The 24023-nt window shown below is 44.0% G+C and overlaps 2 protein-coding genes across 16 annotated transcripts in view; one reads left to right on the top strand and one right to left on the bottom strand.

Annotated features, from left to right (window-relative positions):
* Positions 1-1418: 1418 nt before the first annotated feature.
* On the top strand, positions 1419-19859 carry FBXO22 (F-box protein 22). Of its 3 annotated transcripts, XM_087972483.1 has the most exons (9): positions 1420-1655; positions 2839-2971; positions 3567-3663; positions 5230-5325; positions 6065-6229; positions 8803-8962; positions 11689-12101; positions 19256-19261; positions 19676-19859. In XM_087972483.1, the coding sequence occupies exons 1-9, from the start codon at positions 1552-1554 to the stop codon at positions 19741-19743; spliced, it is 1242 nt and encodes a 413-aa protein (XP_087828609.1). In that variant the 5' UTR covers positions 1420-1551; the 3' UTR covers positions 19744-19859. The 3 variants fall into 3 exon arrangements, with proteins under 3 accessions (XP_026540324.1, XP_087828609.1, XP_087828608.1); XM_026684539.2 differs by lacking the exons at positions 19256-19261; positions 19676-19859 and having other exon boundaries at positions 1419-1655; positions 11689-12461; XM_087972482.1 differs by lacking the exons at positions 19256-19261; positions 19676-19859 and having other exon boundaries at positions 1463-1655; positions 6065-6220; positions 8794-8962; positions 11689-12461.
* NRG4 (neuregulin 4) overlaps positions 14927-24023 on the bottom strand; it is a 38109-nt gene continuing 29012 nt past the window's right edge. For 6 of the 13 annotated variants that reach the window (XR_015750758.1, XR_015750759.1, XR_015750762.1 and 3 more), the window contains 6 exons: positions 23168-23233; positions 20825-20918; positions 18331-18480; positions 17693-17772; positions 16817-16902; positions 14927-15417 (listed from right to left, as the gene is read on the bottom strand). Coding sequence is in view for 6 of the 13 variants with exons in the window: in XM_087972488.1 (XP_087828614.1) it covers positions 16944-17023; positions 17693-17772; positions 18331-18480; positions 20825-20918; positions 23168-23177 (414 nt within the window). In the remaining 7 variants the exon portion in view is untranslated. Of the gene's footprint in view, positions 15418-16816; positions 17024-17099; positions 17259-17692; positions 17773-18330; positions 18481-20824; positions 20919-23167; positions 23234-23329; positions 23403-24023 lie in introns of those variants that run through there. The other 7 variants (XM_087972484.1, XM_087972485.1, XM_087972487.1 and 4 more) reach the window with 4 other exon arrangements.

The following is a 24023-nucleotide window of genomic DNA, read 5'->3' as shown; positions in this document are numbered from 1 at the left end:
TTGTTAAGCAAATCGCTTCCATTATTAAATCAATTGTGTGGCTGTTAATCGAATCCTGCTTCTTACATTGGCTCTGCTTGTCTGAAGCCCCCTGAGAAGGTTGCAAATTGTGATCACATAACTCCGGGATGCTACAACCATTGTAAATACACCCTAGTTGCTAAGTATCATAATTTAACATGTAGCCCTAGGGAGATGGTGAAAGTTGAATGAGCAAGGACTGGGTAATTCACTTTTTTTCAGTGCCGTTGTAACTTTAAATGGTCACTAAAGAAATTGTTATAAGTTGAGGTTTGCTTGTAGTCCGACTAGTCCTGTTGTATTTTATTTATTACTTTATTAACTATTTTGGAACCGCCCCAATTTTCTTCCCGACTGGCAGAGAGACTGGCTCCTTTCTGGTTTCTTCACATCCTGTCTTTTTATAGTTTTTCCATCCCACTTTGGGCTGTTTATTCCCCTAAATTAAGATGCTCCCAAAAAGGTAACGGGACTTCCTCTCGTTCTTGTCTCCATCGTTGTGGCTCCTCTCTCTCGCATCTGTCCCATCACCCTAAACATTGTAACTGAAGCTGGGCACTGAAATCCAACATGCGGTAGCTGCAAACCATGGATTACGTCAGCTGAAGATTTTGCAAAACCACTGGAAACTTTTCACTTGCAAAGAACTCTTCCTTGCTACGTTTAAAAAAAAAAAAAGAAATTAGGAGGAAATGCAGAGAGGAACCGATTATTCAAGTGTTTGCAGCCATAAGTATTTTCCCAGGGTCCAGCCATTGTGACCTTTTCCTGCTTCATGCCGTCAAGATTTCTCCCTAAACTTTTTTTTTAAAAAATTCTTGCTCTATACAGGTTGTCCTTGAGTTAACGACTGCAAATTGAGCCCCAAATTTATGTTGCTAAGTGAAACATTTGTTGAGTTTTGCTCCATTTTACAACTTTTCTTGCCACGGTTGTTAAGTGAATCATTGCAATTGTTAGGAACCCAGTGGTTAAGTGAATCTGGCTTCCTTGTTGGTTTTGCTTTTCAGAAGGTTGCAAAAAAATAATAATCACGAGACCCCTGGGAGACATTGCAACAGTCATAAAAGGGGATGCTGCAATGGTCATAATTTAAAAAGCGGTCATAAGTTCCTTTTCTCACTGCTGGTGTAACTTTGGTCACTAAATGAACTGTTGTAAAGTTGAGGGCTATCTGTACTATTCTACATCTATGGTCTCCCCTCCGACCTCAAACTCTGAGCTCATAGAGATAGGAAAAAAAGTAGTAATGAAGGTCGACAGATTTCGTTTTCCGAGTCCCATTCCGAGCTTCGGGAGTGCTCATCATAGAGACGCCGAAGGCTAGAGCGGCTACCCTTTGATCACTCGGGACCGAGGGAGGGTTGTCCGGGTTCCTCTCCCCCCCCCCACACACACACCGCGCGTCGGTCTCCACGGCAACGGAGGGCGTCGCGTCGTCGATGGCGTCAGCAGCGCGCCGCAGCTTCCGGGACTCTGCTGGTGCTTTTTCGGAGGGTGGGGGGGGGGCACGCGCGGCCTGCGGTTGTCATGGAGCCCGACCCCAAGAGCGGCTACGTGCTGAGCAGCCTCGCCGAGGTGGTGGAGCGGATCCTCGGCTTCCTGCCCACCAAGGCCCTCCTGCGGGCGGCCTGGTGAGCAGCTCTGGAGAGTCACAAGGGATCGCCCGGGACGCCAGTAGACCCCGAGGAGCGACGAGAGAGGAACCGGCCCTCGAATGGGGGCGGGGGGAGAGCCGATAGCCACGGAGGGAAGCGGGCGGGCGGGAGAGGGTACGAGAGGGGCGGTGGCAGCGGAGGCAGGCAGAAGTCCGAAGGGAGCAACTGGCATCCCTGGGAGGGAGGGGCTTTCAGGAGTTGGGCCTGGGGGGAGGCTACGGTTGCCCCCCCCCCGCAATGTGATTGATCTATCTCTATCTATCCATCTACCTATATCATCTATATCTGTCTGTCATCTGTCTCTGTCATCTGTCTATCCATCTAATCATCTATATCTGTGATCTGTCTCTATATCATCCATCTATCATCTATCTATATCATCTGTCTGTCATCTGCCACTATATCATCTATCTATCCATCTTATATCTGTCTGTCTGTCATCTGTCTATCCATCTATCATCTATCTAATCATCTCTGTCATCTGTCTATCATCTATCTGTCTATCCATCTATCTATAATCTATATCATCTGTCATCTGCCTTTATATCATCTATCTATCCATCTTATATCTATATGTCTGTCATCTGTCTGTCCATCCATCATCTATCCATATCATCTAGCTGTCATCTGCCTCTATCATTTATCTGTCTGTCATCTGTCTATTTATCCATCATCTGTCTGTCTATCCATATATCTATCTGTCATCTGTCTCACTATCATCCATCTATCATCTATCTATTCTATATCATCTATCTGTCTGTCATCTGTCTCTATCATCTATTCATCTATCTATAATCTATATCATCTGTCATCTGCCTCTATATCATCTATCTATCCATCTTATATTTATCTGTCTGTCATCTGTCTATCCATCTATCATCTATCTATATCATCTATCTGTCATCTGTCTATCATCTTTCTGTCTATCCATCTATCTATATATCATCCGTCATCTGCCTCTATATCATCTATCCATCTTATATCTATCTCTGTCAACTATCCATCTATCATCTATATCATCTATCTGTCATGTGTCTCTATCATCTATCTATCATCTATCATCCATATCTGTCATCTCTATCATCTATCTGTCATCTGTCTCATCTGTCTATAATATATAATATGTATATGTATATATATATATATATTTCTGTTGCAGCGTGTGCCAGCTATGGCGGGAATGTTCCCGCAGAATCCTGCGAACACAGCAGGGTATCACCTGGGTCTCTGCCCTGGAGCCAGACCCATCCAACAGTCACGTTCTGGTCCACGTGTTAGCAGAAGACATTGAGGTAAGCGGTTTGGACACATGGACAGAAGCAGGTGTTTGCCTGTTGTGGTTGAGCTTCGTTCTTAAGGTTGCAACTTTGAAACCTCGTCTATTTGGCAAGCTTTGGTCATGTTTGTTAAATTACCACATTTACTGTTCTGTTTTTTTCTAAACAGAATAATGATGGTTAAGAAACAGCCCTTTGACTGTGCAATTATATCTTTTTTTCAGTGACAAGTCAAGAAGCAGTTATGTTTATTCAAGTTTTATTTGGTTCTAGTTGAAGAAATACCTACAGCTCAGGTTGATCTCTGGGAACCTTTTGTACTCTCTGAGCTTTGTGGTTTTCTTGCAGACATTTTATGACCCAACTGGGGAACACGATCAGTATCTGATGATTACCATTACCATCAGAGCACTATCAACACCATCAGAACACTGATGATGTTACCTAGTTGGGTCATGAAATATTTGCAAGCCAACAATCAGGCTCAGTCAAGAGCACCAAGGACCCCAAGCTGTATTTGGAGCTATGCTTTGTTTTTCACATACAAGACAAGTTCCTGGTGTGTGACTATCCATTGTCCATTATGTTGTGTTTTGTGTTTATATTACAGAAAGTTCAAGTCCTCCCCCAGACAGTGTTATATATGATATCAGATGCAGAGACGTTCAGTGAAAACAGAGAGATTTCTGGCAATAGTCTGAAGAAAGGTAAGTGCCAGCAAGACTGTTTTTTAGCCATTGACTTATTCACACGGGGCAAAAAAAAAAACAGTCTTCTGATTGGACCGTTTGGGTTCTGTAGACCAAAATGATAGCCTTGAATGGAGCTCTCTGCTCTGTCATGACTTAGGTAGACAACTTTGGCGAAGTATTGTTTTGCAGTAACAAAGGAGTGTTGACGTGGGTCTATAGATTTAGTTGACCTGAGTAATTGAACTCTTTAATTTATCAGAATCTCTTGTTACTTGCCAGTTGCAGGAGCATGAAAATATATCGCTGAAAGAATCCTACAGAGCAATATTTTTCAAACTTGGCAACTTTAAAGTGTGGACTTCAACTCCCAGAATTCTGGGACTTCAAATTTTCTCAGAAGTTCACAACGTCTAGAGAATTATGGGAGTTGAAGTCTACAAAATCTGAAAAGTTGCCCAACTTGGAAAACATTGTTTTGTGATGGCAGGATTTATCTTGATCTTCTGCTCCAAGGTTGATCTTGGGAACAGAAAGCTGGCAGAGGCAACAACTTTTGACCAGGCAGCCCTCTGAAGAACTTTGAAAATAATAAGATTTTTCCTTGTTTGTCCATACATTTGGAAAGGCTCAGTTAAATCCCTGGAGGATAGATTAGATCAGTGATGGCTAACCTTTTCAGCTTGGTGTGTCGAAAATCGGGAAAAAGTGTAGCCTTCCTCGGGTCGTGTGTCACTTCAAGAAATATCAATAATTTGGTTTATGACGGACTGGGCTGGGGTGATCACACAGGGCTGTGAAACTCGTCTCCCTGGTCTCAGGGCTGCCTGGTCTCAGGATGTGGGGATCGGAAGGCCACCTTACAGGGCTGTGAACCTCATGGATCTCCTTTCCTCCTGTAGCGTTCCTGAGGTAATGAAACTGACAAACCTCAGTTTATGGCGGTTAAAACTGGTTCTCTGCTGCAAAGATCTTGCGGCAGCGGTGACACCACGCCTCCACGCAACAAGCAGGGAGCAGGGATTGGAGCAGAGCACAGTCAGCCTCTAAATGTGCAGGCTTTCCCCACACCAACAGGCATGTCAGTCAAAGTGCCTCGGCGTGTCACGAGTGACACACGTGTCATAGGTTAGCCATCACTGGGTTAGATTATGCAAACCACCATTCCTTGTAACAAACACAAATTGATAAAGGAAAATATTTGCAGCTCAGGGTTGAAACAAAGAGGTCCTCGGTACTCTCTGTGCTTGTCAATTGTCTCGCAGCTGTTTCATTGCCCAAACTAGGAAACACCATCAGCCTAAATTCAAATCTCATTTTTATCTCTTGTCCCTTTGTTCCTGCTGGAAGCCCGTCCCAATGACCCATGAATTATCCCAAAAAAAAATTCCTGAAAATTGTGAAGACCAACCAGTGATGGATATGTGTCTTTTGAGCAGCTCTCCTTATTCCTAGGGAACTCCATGCTTACTGCAGCAGCTAATTAAAATATTTTTAAAAACCGGATGCCGCTCCCAAGGTTATTATTGATCCTGCAGGAACTTGGACTAACCGTTTTTTGTTTTTTTCCCCCCATAATTATAGCACGGCGAAGATACAGTAAAGAAATCGCGTCCGCCTTGGAAAAACTGCTCCCCACACGATGCCAGGTGCTTGGTCTCGCGACACCTGGAGTTGTAGGTAAGGAGAACAACCTCAACCAAATGAGCTCCCTGAGTTTTTCCCCTCGGTATGGCTGTGCATCCAAACTGGGTCTTTCCACCTGCTCAAAGGAAGCAGCATTCTGTAGAAATCAATTGCAAATAAACTTAGAATTTGGATTTCTGATTAGAATGGAAACTGTAATGGTGCGGTGGCCTAGAGGTGAAGTTCTCGCCTCACAATTCAGGAGGCTGTGAGGTCAATCCTAGGTAGAGGCAGATATGTTTCTCTCTCTGGGCACGTTGAGACTGTATCTGCTGAACAAAAACTCCGCATTGGCAACAGGAAGGGCATCCGGCCAGTAAACGCTCAGCTCCATTCAGTTGCCCAGGGATTATGAGGTCGTTAAAAGAAGATGATTAAAATGGAAACTGTTCCCAGGTGCTCACAAGTCCTGGGGCCTAGCAAATCCCTGGTTCTCTCTCAAGTTTGCCTCAAAATGAACGGAAAGGGCTGTAATTTTGAAGCAGCTTTCACATCCACAGTTGCAAAATCCACTTAACGAATGTTTCACTTAGCAACAAAAATGGGGGGGGCTCAATTGTGGTCGTGAGTCCAGGACTACCTTTAAAAATAGCCAAGAATAATGGGGAGAATGTTTCGTGGTTGAACGGCCTGTGCTTTGTGGGAAACGAGAGCACGTTTCAAAATGATTATCGCGGTCTTTGGAAAAATGAGGTGCGCCCTTTTTAACTGGACGGAGCGTCTCGCTTTTCAGTTACCCCCAAAGGCTCCGGCAGCCATCGTCCCTTGGAGGTTGAAGAAGGAGAGGCCGGCTTCGCCCTGCTCTTCCCCAAAATCGATGGGGTGAAGATTCAGACCTTCCATTTTTTTAAAGACCCAAAGAGCCAAGGCATCGACGAAGGACAGTTTGCTGAAGCAGGCAAGTCGAAGTGGGGTGGCTGTTTTGGGGGGGCTCTCTTTGAACTCGTGCTATTTAAAAAAAAAAAAAAAGCTATCACAGTGTTGGATTTTTATTTCCCAATGGTGATTCACAAGTGTCATGCCCTTGTTGGAGTCAGATTCTGAGGGGGAGAGTGAGCAGCTGACAGGGAGTGGGAGTGTGGCTCCAGTGGCTGTGGAAGAAACGGGGGAAGGGCACAGTCCGGCTGGGCATTCTCAAGGAAGACCCAGGCCCACCCCCTCTTCATCATGGGGCACGCAGGGAGGAACGGAGAAGGGAGCAACGTGGCTTATGGGAGAGAAAAGGGCCCTGATCCCTTTTATTAGTTGCAGCTGGGAGAACAGTGGTTGCATTTGCACACAGCTCCTTGCTGGAAGCAAAGCGTGCATTGTCTTTATCGAGTCTTATCTGGGTTTTGGCGTCCTCCCAACTGTGGGTGCTGTGTTATCCATTGAAAGTCTGCAATTTATCATCCTGGCCTGCCGTGTTGATTACTTCAGTGTGGTTTGTGTTGGGTTTTTTTTAATTTCTAGTTATCTTTACTTTGGGTTCGGACTGCATTTCTGCCCTTTGTAGACTGTTTTTGGAAGAGTTTGATCTCCAGCCGAGGAGAATTGGACATTGGGGCCCAAGTTGGAGGCGTGAAAGGGAATTTATTCTACTTTTGTGACTTTGTTGTTTTTTGTGTAACGCCCCTTTGGGTCATCACAACACGATTGTAAATGTTGATACCGTCATAAGACAAACGTGGGCTTAAACGGCGCAACGTGCAAGTCATTTTGAAGGTATTTTTCATAGTACATTGCAAGGTTGTGTGTTGGGTAGAGTGGTGCAGTGGCCTAGAGGTGGAGCTCTTGTCTCACAATCAGGAGGCTGTGAGTTCGATCCTAGGTAGAGGCAGATATTTCTCTCTCTCTTTCTCACACTGAGGATATGTCTGCTGAACAAAACTCCGCCCTGGCAACAGGAAGGGCATCCGGCCATTAAAACACTCTACTAGCTCCATTCAGTTGCCCCGGACTCCACCCCACAAGGGATTATGGGGTTCGTTAAATGATGATGGTGATGACTGGAAGGTTGTGATTTGTGATGCAGTGTTTGGCTGCGAAGACTAGGAGAAACTTAGTGATTCTTTGAACCATATCATATTTTCGAAGTCATCCTCCCACCAAGGCACCAGGCTAGAAACTGGCAGATGGCCACCCAAGGCAATAGGTGACTTTGGGCCAAGCACAGGGAGAGAGTGAGTTCTAATCCTGCCTTAGCCATAAAAGCCCACTGGGTGACTTTGGACCGATCAGTCTCTTTCAGCACACCTCACCTTCCAGGGTTGTTGTGGGGAAAAGAGGAGGAGGAAGGTGTATTAAATAACGTTAGCTACCTAGAGTTATTTATAAAAGTAGAGAATGACGGCAGGATAGAAACAGATAAATATTTTCTCTACCCTTAACCACCAAACACTAAGCAAGAGAGAAAAGTAAACCCTCCAGTAAACACACACAATAAACTTAAGTCAACTAGTTTGTTGTCCCACTTTGTGCACCTCCCTGCTAAACCACAGCTGGTTCCCGTAGTTTTTACAGGGTTTTTATATAACTGGGAAGGGAATGTCGAGTCCTTTTTTTCCTACCTATACGTGTCGTTTGCCGCTTTCCTGGCTGGGCTCCCTGTTTTCTGATACGTAAAGGGTTAAAACCACTGGCTAAGTTTGTCCAATACAAACCATTATGATTACAGAAGAGAAAAATAGACCTCCAGGATTACGTACCTAAGAGGTCAGAAATTTGCTGCAGGGCTGTTATGACAACAACAACACCTGGTGGGAATCTCTGCTTTTGGTATGGGTACCTTTAGGGAAAGTAGGTCAGGAAACAAAAACAGATTCAGGCCGTAAACTAGACGATGCATGAAGTTTGGCATCTTGTTATTATCAGCAGAAAGACAGATTAATAATACACACACACATATACATATATATATATATATATATATTTCTCTCTTCTCTTTCTCCTCTCTCTTTCTCTCTCTCCCTCCCTCCCTCCCTCTCTCTCTCCCTCTCTCTATTTCTACTCTCTCTCTCTCACCCTCCCTCCATCTCTCTCTGTCTCTCTCTCTTTCCTATCGTCTCTCTTTCCTATTGTGTGTCTCTGTCTCTCTCTCTTTCCTGTCGTCTCTCTTATCTATTGTGTGCCTCTCTTTTCTATTGTGTGCGTGTGTCTCTCTCGCTTTCCTATCATGTCTCTCTCTGTCTCTTTCCTATTTCTCTCTCTCTCTCCCTCCCTCTCGCTCTGTCTCTTTCTTTCCTATTGTCTCTCTTTCCTATTGTGTGTCTCTGTCTCTCTCTCTCTTTCCTATTGTCTCTCTCTCTCTTTCCTGTCATCTCTCTTATCTATTGTGTCTCTCTCTTTTCTATTATGTGTGTGTCTCTCTCTTTCCTAACGTGTCTCTCTCTCTCTCTCTTTCCTATTGTCTCTCTCTGTCTCTCTTTCCTATTGTCTCTCTCCTTCCCTCCCTCCCCTCCCCCCCCCTCTCTCCTCTTTTACTCCAACCAGGTCTTAAGAACAACCCCGACCTCAGAGCCGTGCTTCTCTTCGGATACAACAGCTGGAAGACGGGATCGCCACGATTCTTCCGCCAAATTGTCAATCGCCTGAACGAAAAAAGCATCATCTTAGCGGGTGGATACGTAGACAGCATTACGTCCCTGACTTGGTGGGTGTCTCGTTTTGATAGGTTTCTCTGGTTTAACAGGTGGTCCTCGACTTACAACCACCATGAAGCCCCAAATTTCTGTATCGCTAAGCAAAACAGCGATGAAGGGTGGGTTTTGCCCCCACTTTACCACCTTTCTTGCTGCCGTTGTTAAATGAATCACTGCCATTAACTTAGTAACACGATGGTTAAAGCGAACCTGGCTTCCCCATTGACGCTGGGGTCGCAGACTTCGGGACACTGCAAACCATCATAAATACGAGTTGCCAAGCACCGGGATTTTGACCACGTGACCACGGGGATGCTGCTATAAGGGTGGAAGCTGGTCATAAGTCACTTTTTTCAGTGCCGTTGTATCTTCGGTCACTAAATGGAACGATTGTAAGTCGAGGACTGCCCGTAGGGTTCAGTGGGGTCGGCCTTTATCTGTTCCTGAAAATCTCGGCTTCTTTATTGTGATAAAGGAAAGTTCGGATTTTCCCGGCCTGCTCAAATCTCTTGGGCTGATAAAGTGAAGAAAAACTGGGTCGGCCTTCCCGTTCCTCTTTATGGCTGGTTGCAGACTTCCATAATCATATGATTACAATTTACAATGGGTTTTTGGGTTGTTGTTTTTTGCCAAGTTCCAGCACTTTTTCTCCAGATTTTGGCAAAAAAAAAAAAAAACAACCCACATAATGCATTGATTTACTTAACGGAATGACATATGCCAGTGCTGGCGAACCTTTTCGGCACCGAGTGCCATTTTTGGAGGGATTTTAGGGGGGCGTTTTCAGGCCGGTTTTTTGGGGTCATTTGGGGGGTTGTTTTTGGTCTGGAAAACAGCCCGAAAAACGACCTGGAAACAGCCTGAAAAAGGGCCCCAAAATGGCCTAGGTTCTTGCTGTTTTTCAAGCCGTTTTCTGTTGCTCTGGCACCCACAAAAACCAGCTGGCTGGCAGAAACCCAGAGCAGCAGCTAGCTACGGTGTGCGTGCCCACAGAGGGCTTTGCGTGCCACTCCTGGCATGCGTGCCATAGGTTCGCCATCACGGACACATGCTGAATGACCGTCCCATTCACCTAATAACTGCCTCAAAAAAAAAAAAAAAAAAAGCCACAATATTGGCTTCAGTCCCATGAGTGCCTCTCTCAGCCGTAGTGAACTCAGAGCCCGACAGCCTCGACTTACAACTGTCACAACTGATGGGGAAAATTCCAGGCTCCTTCACGGTTGTAGATCCACGGCTGCCTGTATGATCTCCATGTTTTTTTTCTTTTATTTCCTTTTCAAGCACCAAAACAATCAGAATAGGATGGCCTGAAAAGTTCTCCCTGATTTGGAGTCGGCCCTTTTCTTTCGATTCTAGCATGAAGCGAAAAGAGAGAGATTTCCGCAAACTGCTCGTACAAGTGAGCCACTTTCAAAGCGCTTCGTGTTCTGCCAAGTGATCATTTTGTTTATCTAAAATTAGAAGTGCTAATGATGTGTGTTACAGTCCTTTCGTCATCTTTTTTCTCCCCCCGTTTGCACTTCTCTCCTTACCTTATTTGAGTGACTTCCTTTACGTAAGTTGGATAACGCACTTCTGAGCTCCTTAGCCCTTTGGCTGGGATGACCCAAAGGGGCGTGGCACAAAGGCAACACAGTCACATAAGTAAGAAAAGTTCCTTTAGTACCTCCAATTTTGCCCCCAATGTCCAGGTTACCTTCGGCTGGAATAAAAAACTCTCTCAGGAACAGTCTTTAAGTGGAGGAAATTCAGTCCGAAAACAAAGTACATACAAACTCTAACTAAAAATCCAAACAAACCATTCTGCAGTAATTAACTTGACAGGGCAGGAGAAGGAATTGCAGACCTGAAAGCAAACACAGTTGGGAAGAAGCCAGGAACACAGATAAGCCTCGACAATACCAGATAATTCACGATTTGCTCCCAACAAGCTGCTGTGCACAGCTACCCTTTTTAAACACCGTGTTCCCAGCTGTAGCTAATAAAGTGAATCAGGGCCCTTTCCTCCCCAGTAAGCCATGCAACCCACGTTGCTCCCTCTCCGTTCCTCCCTGAGGAGAGCGTTCCTCGGCTGAGGAGAGCGAGGACTTGGATGAGGGGCCGGGACTATCAGGGAGTGGGCTGCTGCCTTCAGAGATGGTGGGGGCTGGCAGCAGTGACGAGGAGGTTCCCGAGGAGCCTGTGCTCAGTGCACGTGATCGCAGGATGCTTCGTAGGAGGGAACAGCTGAAGCTGCCTAGACGACTCGGGAGTAAGGAGGCCATGTAATGGCCCCTCCCACTAGGGAATATAAGCTTGGTTGCAAATGGTTTTTGCCTTTGCAGAAGGCAGAAAGCGTTCGAAGGGTTAAGTGTGATGATAACAGACTTTGATTGATTTGAAGGTTTTCCTAATTGGATTAATTGGCTGCAAGCCATCTGTTATCTACAAAGAGGGGGGAATAAAGCCGTGAACCTTTCAGTTTTGGAGTTTTATCTGGGTTTGCTTTCGGAAGCTTCTGCTGGGACAGAACATTACCTGCACTGCGCATGGGTGCGCCTCCCAGCTGATTTTAGGGCCGTTTGAGGCTGTTTTCACCGTCCTGGGGTCCATTGTAAGTGTGCAGCTTCGCTAAACGAACGGTCGTAAGTTGAGGATGACCTGTATTGCTCAGCATGGCCTGTTGGGCGACGTTGGGCTGTGGCCCGCCAGCTTCTGACTCTTGTTTACCCCCCCCCCCCATCATTCCTTTCAGTCACACCCAGCCTGCCGAGTCGTGTGGCGTGGTCAGCCTGGCGTTCAGCGGTGCCCAGATCCAGTGCGCCTCTGTCCTGCTGGACCAGGACGTCACGGACGAGAAGTTAGCCGAAGCGGCCATGCGGCGCCTGAAGGCGGCCAACATCCCTGAGCGCCACAGCCTGGCCTTCATGTTCGCCTGCGTGGGCAGGGGGCGCCAGCATTACCAGAACAAAGTGAACCTGGAGGCCGACACTTTCCGGAAGTTCTTCCCGGCCGTGCCGCTGTTCGGTTTCTTCGGGCACGGGGAGATCGGCTGCGACCGAATCGTGACGGGGAATTTCGTCCTCCGGGAATGTCGCGAGGCCAAGGACAACCTCCTGCACAGCTACACCACGGTGGTGATGCTTCTGCACTTTGGTTCGGCTAAAGGCAATCAAGCTTAAACATCTCTCTCCTCTCCCTTTCTCTCTCTCTCTCTCTCGCTCTCTTTTCTCTTCTGCCATTGTGCGGTTGTCGCTAGGCTGCAACGAGTGGCGAGGAGCGGGCCATTCTGGGCACGCCGTTCAGAGTCCCTCCCGAAACAAACAAGGAAAGCGGCCCCGTCGACTTTAGGCCTCCCTGATGACGTGATCTTAAATTCGGGGAAGAAAAAGATGAGTTTTTTAATTCCCCCTTTTCTGAAACAGAAAGTGTTTCGTATCCATACGGTTAGATTTTTTTTTTACTTCATTCCAGCAGTTGCAAATGATGGTGGTTTAAGCATCACCAGTGCTTTCGTACTGGGGGAAATATCCTTTTCCCCCTTGCTGTTAGTGGATTACAGCAGGGTCCCCAACCACCGGTCCGGGGACGTGCGATCCAGCGAACAACTCCTACCGGGCCGCAGCTTGCTGGCGCCGCCATCTTTTTCATGAAAAAGTGCTTCCAGTGAGCTTTTCCGGGTGAAAGCTCACGGGGCACGTTTTCATCAAAAACAGATGGCGGCGCCAGCGCTTCGTGAGCTTTTCCGGGTAGAAAGCTCACCGGAAGCATTTTTCATCAAAAAGATGGCGGCGCCCAGCTGATGCCGGTACCGGGCGCGCGCCCAGCTGATGCCGGTGCCGGGCCGCGGCATCAAAAGGTTGGGGATCACTGGATTACAGAACAAGTCAGCCCATGAACTAAGCCTGTCTTAAGCTAAGCCTGTTATTGTTTGTCTCTGGCAGTGCAAAGTTTCAGGTCTGAACTGAGCTCTTTAAATCATCTGTTAAGGGGCAAAGGGGCCCATGGAGGCCTAGTCAAATTTGAAACCACGTTTGCACTTGAATATTCATCGTTTTGGTCCAGAGAGGATTCGATGGTCTGAATTCTTGGGCTTATCTTGGTAAAACACTGGAAGTTGGGCCATCTTGTTCACTAGCTAGTTTATATTTTATATATATATATTGTACTAGTTGCCTGCTTTTTAATCGCTTTGGTTGTAGGAAAATATCCCTTGGGGTTCTTAAATATATGGAGGAACCTCACGATTTGTCTGATTTGGTTTGAATTCTGCTGTTGAGTGTTTTAAATATGAATTCTTGGGATCTGGAACTGTCTAAACGACAACAGTCTGAAAGCATACACTAATAAGGTTTTCTTCCTGTGCAAAAAAAACAACAACAACCCTTCAACTCACTGCTTTTATCAGTGTAGGAAAGATGAATGGCAGCAGAATTATATGACTGCAAGATGTTAACTTGATATTCAGCTTTCTCTCTGACATTAAAGCTACTGAAGATATTTATGATTTGGTTTAATGTCCTAAGGTTGTACTGGGGAAGTCGGGCAAGTGTAAAATAAGGTAACAGAGAATTAAATACGTGATTTTTTCCCCCTCTCAGCTGCAAGTTATATTCTTTCTGTCTTCCTCCAAAAGCAGACTGCCAAGAATGTTTTGAGTGTTGTTGTTTTTTGTTCCTCTCCAAAATGTGTTTGTCTTTTCCATGAAAAATTGAAAACCGCGATGCAAGGAAATACCATTTTTCTTTGTGGAGACACCCGTCTGTATGATGTATTTTTGGCATCGTTGCAGACTTGACTGCTTTTAATGCCTGGGAGAAACTGTGTTTGCTGGGCTGGCTTTAATGACTTACTTCATTACGCTGTTTTTTCGTGCTGTTTTTGAATATATGAAGCTTCAGGACCGAATTCCTCACGTGATTGAAGTCCTGGCCTAACATTGAGAGTCCCTGATTATCTTTCTTCTGGTTTGATTTGGTAATGTTAATGCAATACCCCCCCAAATATTAAACCTTAGGGAAATATTAGAGGCAGGGATACAAAAGATTGGTTAGTCTACTGTAAGTTGCTGCAGGTTTATGGGCCAAGTTTCAGGGTTCTTTTGCCAACGTGATTCATGAAGCCAGTAATTCAAAAGTTTTAGGAAAGTCATTTTTAATATATTTAAAATGTACAAAATTGAAACCATGCTTACATCTCAGAAACATCCCATTCTGATGATGCATGCTTGCCAGATTGTTTTAGAAATCAGATTTCAATGGCCAGCGTGTTTTATTTTAAAGGAAACTTTCTCCGTTGAAAAGTTAGTGCTGCTTTATGGAAGACAATCTAAAGCATATATTGAAAATGCAGCTGTCTGTTAAACATTGACATTGTTCTGGTTGCTTTAAAAAGTGTCCTGAATAGAGATTGATTCCAAAGAATTTGGTATATGGTCAGTCAGTTTTCTGGGTAAATTTACTGGGTAATGTAAAAAGCAAGTTCAGTTTTGGGATTGTAACGCAGAGGTGAGATTGTGTTACTGTAGAAATAAATCCATTTACAGCCAATAATAAGCTTTTTCCCCCCCAATTCTGCGGGTCTGTGGTTGCAATTTTCTCAAATCAGAAGGCATGCAAAAATAAATAAATAACTTTAACGGAAGAAGCCTACAGACCAATCGATGGCTTCATGAGTAAGAACAAATGATTCGTGGAACTTTACAAAACTGTATGTAGTTTTATGTTAAGTTTGTTGGATTTTTTTCCCCCTCCGCTTTCTTCTAGAACTCTTCCAACTCTTTTTCTGAAACAACTTTGTGAGTAGACTAGACTGAGAATAAGTTACTCCCTGGGCCAAGGTGACCCCCCAAACCTGAGTCTCCCCCATCCTCATCCTTAACTATTACTCTACTCCGGCTTGGTCAGATATTATTTCTTAATTAGTTGTCTTTTACAACCAACTGATAACACGTGGACGAACTTTAAACACAGAATATTTCGAGAGACCTCAGATACGTGTTTGAAAAGGATAAACTTTATTTACAAATGGAAATGTTTCAAACAAAAAGGAAAAAAAAAAAGGAACACAGTGAGTACATCATGACCCTAAAAAGGCGTGCCCGATGTCACCGCTGTAAGTTGTGGAAACCTTTACATAATGCATCTCTTTATTTTGTTCACCAAAGCTTGTTCCTGGCATGGAAGATCCGTTGGAGGACACTAAACCGTAAAGCTGATTTCACCTTCAATAAAAACGGATGGAAAGGATCGAACAGCTTTTCAATACTACTTACTAATGTTCGGAAATACTTTAAAAGCATTTTGTCTATTTTAATTACCGAGGATGGAGTTGACTCTAATGTCTCTCTCAGCATCTTCACATACCTCTGACCTCCTGAGTCTAGGAACAGTAAGAACATAAGCTGTGCACATTTCTGCATAGATATTTGGTCCTCTAAATCATGTTCTTCATTCAAAGTAGCTGGGAACGCTGACACAGATTCCTGAAAATCACAGAAGACAGTGGCTTTATTAGGATTTTCTTTGGTTCTTTTTTTTTTTTTTAACGTCAAATTATGCATTATCTTTCCCATCATTTCTGTCAAGGCAGCTTGCAAAGGTATTAAAAGTAGCACACTGGTCTTGTACCCGCAGGAATTAATTAACCACATCAAAAATGAGGAACTGAACATCCTCAAGAATACAATGAGCAATTTTAACTCATTCGTCGGCTCACTGTAGGAATCCGTTTTGAAGATCTCATTTAACGATTAGGTATTGCTTTTGTTCAGGGCGGAGGGGGGAACGTTCTGGCCTTTACAGAGCAGTATTTATTTTGGGGTCTGTCCTAAGTCTGCATGGAATTCTTTCAACATTTATTCTCCATCTGGTAACGTTTTTGTTTGTCCCCGGGACAATATTGGGCAGCGAAAAGGACCTGAGCGGATCACAATGGGACCTGAACGAACAATGTACGGCGGCTACAGAAAAGGAAGGGTAGTGCTTGGATCATCAACAGACATACAGAGTCAACATCAAGAGAAATTGCATAGGCTTCAGCGTTATCCCTAGAACATAGCATCAGTTTGGGGTTCTGAACAGAAGACAGTATCTAAAGATGAAAGGAAAAACCTGTGAATTCGCATTTTCCTGATAATCTGTTTATTTTTACATTTATAGGCATGCACAGGTGTTCCACTTCTTTTGCAGCTGGTCGATAATTTCTTCTTTGGATTTCTTTATTCGTTTATTTCTGAAAAGACACCACTTCCATCAGATCCAAAGGGCAATCTTTTATGGGGGTGTATGTATTGTCTTGGGAGTTGGGGTCTGCAGTGGTCCAGGACTTGGGATGAGGGATTGGAGGGGTGACTGTCAAGCACGGGAAATCAGGAAACCCAGGCAGTTCAAATAAATACAGGATTATTGCAATTCTTATCCCTGCTTGTTCTCCTTTCATACATTAAAAGAACCCTTTGTGGAAAAATACGGGCCCATGTGATGTGTTCATGATTCTTGGCCAAGAAAAATTGCATTATTCAAGCATGCCTAAACAGGTGTCTGTAAGAATTCACAGCTTCTTTGTTCTCACTGTGCATTTTTGTAGCAGGCCAAAAATACTGGACACCGCCTAAGCAGACGTTCTTAATTTTTCTCCCTTTTATCAGGATAATAATGTATTTGAATCTTGCAATCTCTCTGCTTTTGCATAAAAATACCCTCCCATAATAAAAAAGGAAAAAGTTGTAAAAGTCTGAAAAATTCAGAGAAGTTGTGCACATAACACATCAGACTTCTCTGCGCGAGCCCCTCTTCCTTTGAAATGAGATCCTAAATTTAACTGGCCTGATAAATCTTTAATTAGCACAACACTTGTCACAGGTATCCGCTCCGTCCTCTTACCATATTCTCCAACGTGGTTTCAGCTTTTCCACTTCTTTTGCAGCTGGTCCATAATTCCTTCTTTGGATTTCTTTATTCGGTTATTTCTGAAAAGACACCACTTCCATCAGATCCACAGGGCATTCTTTTATGGGGGGTGTACGTATTGTCTTGGGAGTTGGGGGTCTGCAGTGGTCCAGGACTTGGGATGAGGGATTGGAGGGGTGACTGTCAAGCACGGGAATTCAGGAAACCCAGGCAGTTCAAATAAATACAGGTTGATTGCAAGTTTATCCTCTCGACCGGAATCTGAACTACTAACAGTCAAGGCAAATTGGTGGCAGATAAGAATCAATGGAATTCAAGGTTGGCAGGAGCGCACTGTTGTGGGCGCGCAGGGACTCAAGACTAAGGACACGTTTGACCCTTCCTCCGGCTCAGCCTGGTCATCTCTTACAGGGACCTTGTTTAAGTTAGAGAGTTACCTTTCAGTTTTGACTCCACTTCCTATTTCAAAAACAGGAGTTGGGGGAAACTATCCATGCTATCAGTCGCTTTGGATAGCGAGGTGAATGGCCTATAAACTTAAATAAATTGGGGCCGATGACAATTCAAGGGCTATGACTACAAAAAAGTGGATTTCAAGCAGGGGCGTCCAACCTTGGCCACTTTTAAGACCTGTAGACATCAACTCCCAGAATTCCCCAGCCCGCATAGCTCGCATTACGTTTGTACTTGGAACTGGCATCGCTGGCTGGGGAATTCTGGGAGTGGAAGTCCACAAGCCTTAACAGTGGCCAAGGTTGGACACCCTGATTTAGAGGCTGCAGGTAGCTTCCCTACACCTGTGTCCCCTCCCACCTCCTTGCACCAGGAATTCACCGGAGAAGTACTCACTGTTGCAAGCATTGCTGCCGTTTCCCTCAATCAGGTGTTCGCCACGCTCCAGGGCATTGGCCCGCGGGATCTGGCCTTTCCTGGCGAGAAGGGATAAAGGGAATGAGACAGCAAAGAGACAGAAGACGGATAATCCGAGGAGGCCGGTGGGTTTTAACTTCCCCCTCTCCCACTTCTCGGTGGAAGTGGCTTAAAGCTATGAATGGCCTGAGACGGAGGATAAGTGGCAATTGTTGGCACTCTTTGTGCTGGCTTTTCTCAACTAAACACTCTTATAAACGCTACTCTCGGGACGATGCAGTTTGCCTTGTCTGAAGATGTGTGTGCCAGCTTCCCGTGACTCAGCTTTACAGCTTCTCTGAGGTTTTATTTTACCTTTTTTTTTTTAAGCTGGGGAACTAAAGCAGCACCAACCGATTGTGAGTCAGCGGCCCACAAACACACGGTTATCTCGGCTTAGTAGAGTTTATCTGAGAATGGAATGGTCTGAGGTCTCTTTTAGAAAGAGACGAGGGAAATTGCACGACGTCCCCGGTCGGTGTTAAAGAGCAAAGGGCGCATACGGTAAATATGTGGACCTTTATTCGGCCAATTCAAAGAGCCCAAATCTCCTTTCTTTGGATCAATAACGGCTTTACCTGCAGAGGAAAAAAAACGCTCCGGCTACCAGGACGCTCAGGACGACGACGGAAGCCAACACGGCGACAAACAGTTCTCCTCTTGAGTGGCTCTTGATGCTGGGGAGCAAGATTGCTTCGCAACGAGCTCCTGTGTAGTTGTCAACACACCTGCGGACAAAGATGAGTTAGTTTGTGAGCTGAAAGGAAGCCACATTTCCCCCCCAAAAAAATTGGTCTCTGCTCCCTCTCCCATTTAGCTTCCTCGGTTGGCTCCCACTACAGTGAGCGTTAGAGCGAAGAACTCAAGGAGTTGTGGAAGGTGTACTTTGTGCAGTGCAGGTCGGTTGCTCGAATTCCCTGTCCGTTCTTGATTCGATTCATGCCCTGTTCTGCAAGAATTCAATGTTCCTTCCCCCTGTTTTACCAACCCCGAGTCATTAGAAATGTGTTTCTCACCCTTGGCAACTTGAAGACAAGTTAGACTTCAAGTTCCAGAATGCCCCAGCCAACTTGTGTGGACTTCAATATTCAGAATGCTGGTTTGGGGCATTCTGGAAACTTGGAGTCCATATGTCTTCCAAGTTGAGAAAAAGTGGGTTAGAGACAGCCCTAAATCTTCCAGGCTCCTAATACATCAATCTTTTTCTCTCTGAAAGATGCGGCTTAGAGACTTATGAGCTGAATGGGGGTGCATGTCAGAGTCCTGAGAATTAGGGTTCAGCAACACTGATGTGTCATGGTGTCACCATGCAGTTAAAATGCAGGTGAGGCCCAGTGTTTTATGGGCACCTATGCACAGTCTCAAATGTGCAGGCTTGGTTATTGAAAATAGAAATCTCCACTGCGTAAGGAAATGTGGATGTGCAAATCTAATCAAAGATTCGGGCTACTTAGAAGGACTGAAAAAATCTGAATAATCAAATGACCCAGTGTGGCGACTGAGGGAAATGTCTGAATCCGCAAACCGTGGGACATGACAGATTGAGAATCTCTCATGAATGAATCTCAACGCTTCGAGAATCGGGCCTGAAGAGAAGCTTGCGTTTTGCTAGGTTTGAATAACGCAACTACTAAAACTGCACCCCAACCAGAATGAAAGTGCGAGGATGCTTGCAGAAATTGAAGTTTTTCTTCCATGGAAGGAAGGGGAAAACATTTATTGTGGGATTTTCATGGAATTGTGACGTGAACTGAGGAGAGGTTAGGATCTTTTGAAAGATTCCCTAACGACATTTATAATTACAATGTGCACTGGAATATAGTCTTATCCGTCTGTAATGGAGTAACAGGCACGAAATTCCCAGAATTGAATGTTAAATGGCCACCTTACAATGAAAACTGCTTTCCATTGGTTGCAGAGAAGATTTCAGGAACATGAGAACATCCTATTTTCACTCTGGCCCAGCAGATACTAGCCAGGTCATCCTGTGAGAATCGCCTAGTCTACGGGACTGTGGCATGTATGCATATGTATATTTAGCGCTGTAATGAATGTAAACCCTATTTGTGCTTTGCAGGCTAATCGGTCTCTTAGGAAAGAAAACCTACGTTTTTAAAGATGCTTGGTAATAGACTCGTATTTATGACGGTTGCAGCGTCCCAAGGTCACCTGATCCCTTTTTTGCGACCTCCTGACCAGCAAAGTCAGTGGGGAAGCCAGTTTCACTGAACAACCGTGTCGCTAACTTAACAACTGCAGTGATTCACTTAACAACTGCGGCAAGAAAAGCCATAAAATGGGGCAAACTCACTGAACAAATGTTTCACTCAGCAGCATACATTTTGGGCTCAATTGCGGTCATAACCCGAGGATTACCTGTACACAAATCATAGATACTCGTCTTTTCCTATCTCTGTGGGATTTGCTACTGCGTTGATTTTTTAAAAAGCCTCTTTTTTCACTCAGGAAATATTTCCTCTCCCACCGAAATGCCCACTTTGACCATAAAGTGCAATAACTGTTTAGTACTGAAAGGTAAACGGGAATTATTGATTTCCACCCTGTGCGTTTTAGACAACAGCACGGTGTCATTCTGGTTACATAAGGTTTTCTTGCATCACAGGTCTCCAAAACGATCGGATTTAGACATCGCCTCTCAATATGGTATCCCTTTTCCGGCCGGGATCTGCCAGTCTACAGTTAGGCCAATATGGCTTGGTATTTCCTACTGTTCTCTCTCTCTCTTTCTTTCTTTCTTTCTTTCTCTCTCTCTTTCTCTCTCTCTCTCTCTTTCTCCAGGGACTTCCTGGAGGCTTTGTGCCTGGGAAATTAGCTGATGCAGAGGCTCTAAAAGACTTCCCTTAAACCAGCACTTTTGTGGCTGGGTATCACATTTTTCAAGTAAATAAAACATCACACCGGGTGGAATCAGCAAGGGCAGCTCTAAAAGGGTGGCGGTGGAAGTATTTCTGTCGTTTGAAAGTCCTGCCCTTCGGCTAATGCAACCAGCAAAGGGGCAAACGGTGTGATTTTGGAAAAGCCACAAAGCGTAATAGTCCACGTTGAGCCTACCTGCAAAACGGATTGGAAGTGGAAGGTATGGTATAACAGATCCCACCATTCAGACAGAAAGACCCATAGGTGCTGCCACAGAGTTCTTCATGATCTAAAATAGGGGGCAGAGGGGAGAAGGGAAAAACTTCTGAAAAACTTCACCGAGAAAACTGCACGGTCTCGTCCAGGCAAATCTCTGAGAATCGGACATGAACGAACAGAAAAAAAAAAAAAAAAAGGAAAACCACCACATCTATTTGCTTGCTCTGAATAAATGTTTCATCCCAAGCCATATAATATAACCTCAAATGTGATTTTGTGAAGTTCTGAACCTTGAAGCCCCGCTCCATGAAAAAACGGAGCATCACAATGGAGTTGAAAGTGGTGCTATCTTGCACATGAGGTGTTTGAGAGTCCTGGCTATTTCTGCCCTCCCTGAAAATGGGGCCATAAATATCCTCATTTGGAAGCAAGGAAGCTGCTGCAGGGAAAGTTGACCCCCCCCCCCCTGCAAATTGGAGGTGGGAGGGGGAGGACCTCTGGCAATTTCCCCTTGCCCAAATTCTGAAAAGCAAAGCTCATTCAGAGCCTGATATTTTCCCTATTCTTGATGCCACTCTCTCTCCGACAATTGTTGTTCATGGTAGCTATAACCACTGGGATCTTCCATCCTGGCTGTTTTTCCATAAGTCAGGAGAGAGCTGTGCCAGTACAAGTGGGGAACAGCCCACTCTTCCCAACATCAATAAGTTTGGTTTATAGACTCATAACCTGACCAGCTGGTTTATCCAGTACTGCTCTTTGCTGACAGACTAAACTCAACCAACCAGAATTTCTATTTTTACTCTGAAGTCTTTCGCTTGGTGAAGACGTTTGCTTCAGATTTTTAGAGACGAAAGGATAGATTTTTGCCAGAGGTTCATGTTTTGGACACGACAGATACGAGATTAAGACCGCAACTTGTGTACCCCGGTCAAGTCAGATAACCAAGTTAATGGTTTTACAATTTTGTTAGAGATAATGTCTAGAATTCACACCTCCCATAAATAGAAAGCCACAGTCTCTTAGCAAATCCCCATCCATATGAGGAATGAAATAGGAACAAAACAGAGTGATGCAAGCAGTGGAATAATTGCAATAGACCATCTCACTTCCCTGGAGTTCAGACAACCCATCCAGAGAATTCCACAATTAAAGGAAATGAAATCTAATGAGACCCTCTCTATGGCGGTCTCCCAGCCACTTTCCCTGATCGTTTCTCATCTCACAAAACAAAGAAAATTTCATCGTTTTGAAATCCAGTCTTGATGGCAATTGATCTAAAACATCTGCTTGCCCCCCTAGGATTGAAGCCAGTGGTTTCTAAATAATTCCAAATGCTTTGGGGCCAAAATAAATGATTTATTATTTTTAATACCCTGCCTAGGAGGAAGTTTGCAACAAGCCTATAACTTTTTATGACTTGAGGGCCTAGATTTGACCTTTTTTTAAAAAAAGTTCCACTCATGTGTTTTAAAATTTGGACAAAATGAATATGATGGTTTACAATTCATAAGTTAAAGGTTTAGGTCTTACGAGTTAGGAAAACCTGCCTGCTGCTGGATTTTTGTGACTGATCTACGTGTAGGCTGAGAGGACAGACAAGGAGGTGAGAAGCTCAAAACCAGACTAGCAGGGTAATCTGAGAACCCTCCAGTTAAAATTATTAAACCAGACAACAGAATTAAAGAGGATTTTTACATGTCTCCATCCCTTGCAATAGGCTTGAAAAGTAAATTCATAATGAGCCACAAAAGGAAATTTACTTAATGTAAGGATTTTAAGAGCAATTCATCAGTGGAACAACTTACTTCCAGAAGTTGAGAAAACTCCAACACTGGACATTTTTAAAAAGAGATTGGACAACCATTTGTCTGACATGGTTTAGGGTTTCTTGCCTGAGCTGGACTACAAGACCTCCAAGGTCCCTTCCAACTCTGTTATTCTGTAGTTATCAAAATTAGACTGCAATTCCGTTTGATTCTGGGTCCTGAAGGATGCCTCAAATAATAATTGGTTGATTTGGCTATAACGGTATATTGCACTGATGTTAAAAGGCAGAAATGAATTATACCCCATATGTAACGAGAAAACCAATATAAACAACACACTTGTCCATATCCACCAAATCATAATTTGAATATATTGGAGTTCATCCAGTATATAAAGTACTTTGATTTCTCTAAGGATTATTATCAGCGTCACATTCTGACCAGCCTTCAAAACAATCAAAATACGTGAACATCGAGCTATGCAAAGTGTACATTATTCCAAATAGATATAACTTAAAATTTACAATAAACAAAAAATTCATGGAATTACCTGTTCGCATATTATTCTGACCACAATTTGTAATTCTTGGACACAGGCTATTCTTCAAAAATTGCCCTGGAGGGGGAGGGAAAAAAACACCTTGTTTTAATCCAAATGTCTGCTTTCTGATTAACTGCTACTTGGGTTAAACATCAAAACGGAATACATTACCTTATTCTTTATAGATAATGAATTACTTTAATGCTCTACGTGAACTCGATTAATTTTAAATATAATGGCAAATCTTCCTTGCACTTGGCAAAACTTCGTTGGCTTACTGGTACTAATTTGAAAAAAAACAACCTGATTTTTTTTTTAGGTTATCTTGTTCCAACAGAATTGTTAGATTCCTGGAAATCTTGCAAGAAAAAAATGAACATGTTCAAACACTGAGGAGATTCTTCCGATAATCAGATGATGTCCTGATGATGTCACATTAGTGCGTGGTGTCATCATTTCATGTTATTTGAGATAATACTTTGATTTTGAAATCAGAATTGCATCACTGATCTCCTCTATTAAGACTTTAAAGAACTACATGAGACCCTTAATTAAATACTTCTGCTTGCAATTAAATCCCATTTTGTTGCTTTCTAAAAACTGGGTAAAGTTGACCCTGTTAAATGACCCACTTAATTATCTTAATATCCATTTCTGAATATGTGTGGAGGAGGTCACATTATTATTTCCCACTTGGTGTTAGCATTTTCTTATGCTAAACAGAAGAAATACCCATAAGATTTAAGGGAGCAAGATATTAACTATATTTTAAGTTTAAAAAGGGAGAGAACTTAAAAATCTGAGGCTGCAACACAACTTTAGCTGCAGAGCCCTCTAGCTACTACAACTTTATGGTTAGCAGAAC

Source organism: Notechis scutatus, chromosome 11, assembly GCF_049901735.1.
Source record: "Notechis scutatus isolate UNSWTSFEM ecotype Mainland chromosome 11, rNotScu1.2, whole genome shotgun sequence".
NCBI lineage: Eukaryota > Metazoa > Chordata > Lepidosauria > Squamata > Elapidae > Notechis > Notechis scutatus.
This window is presented reverse-complemented; position numbering and strand designations above follow the sequence as displayed.

Coding starts and splice junctions, on each gene's coding strand:
- FBXO22 (XM_087972483.1), top strand. CDS start 1,552: ATGGAGCCCGACCCCAAGAGCGGCTACGTGCTGAGCAGCCTCGCCGAG. Junction 2,972..3,566: donor TGTTAGCAGAAGACATTGAG/GTAAGCGGTTTG, acceptor TTTATATTACAG/AAAGTTCAAGTCCTCCCCCA. Junction 5,326..6,064: donor CGCGACACCTGGAGTTGTAG/GTAAGGAGAACA, acceptor CTCGCTTTTCAG/TTACCCCCAAAGGCTCCGGC.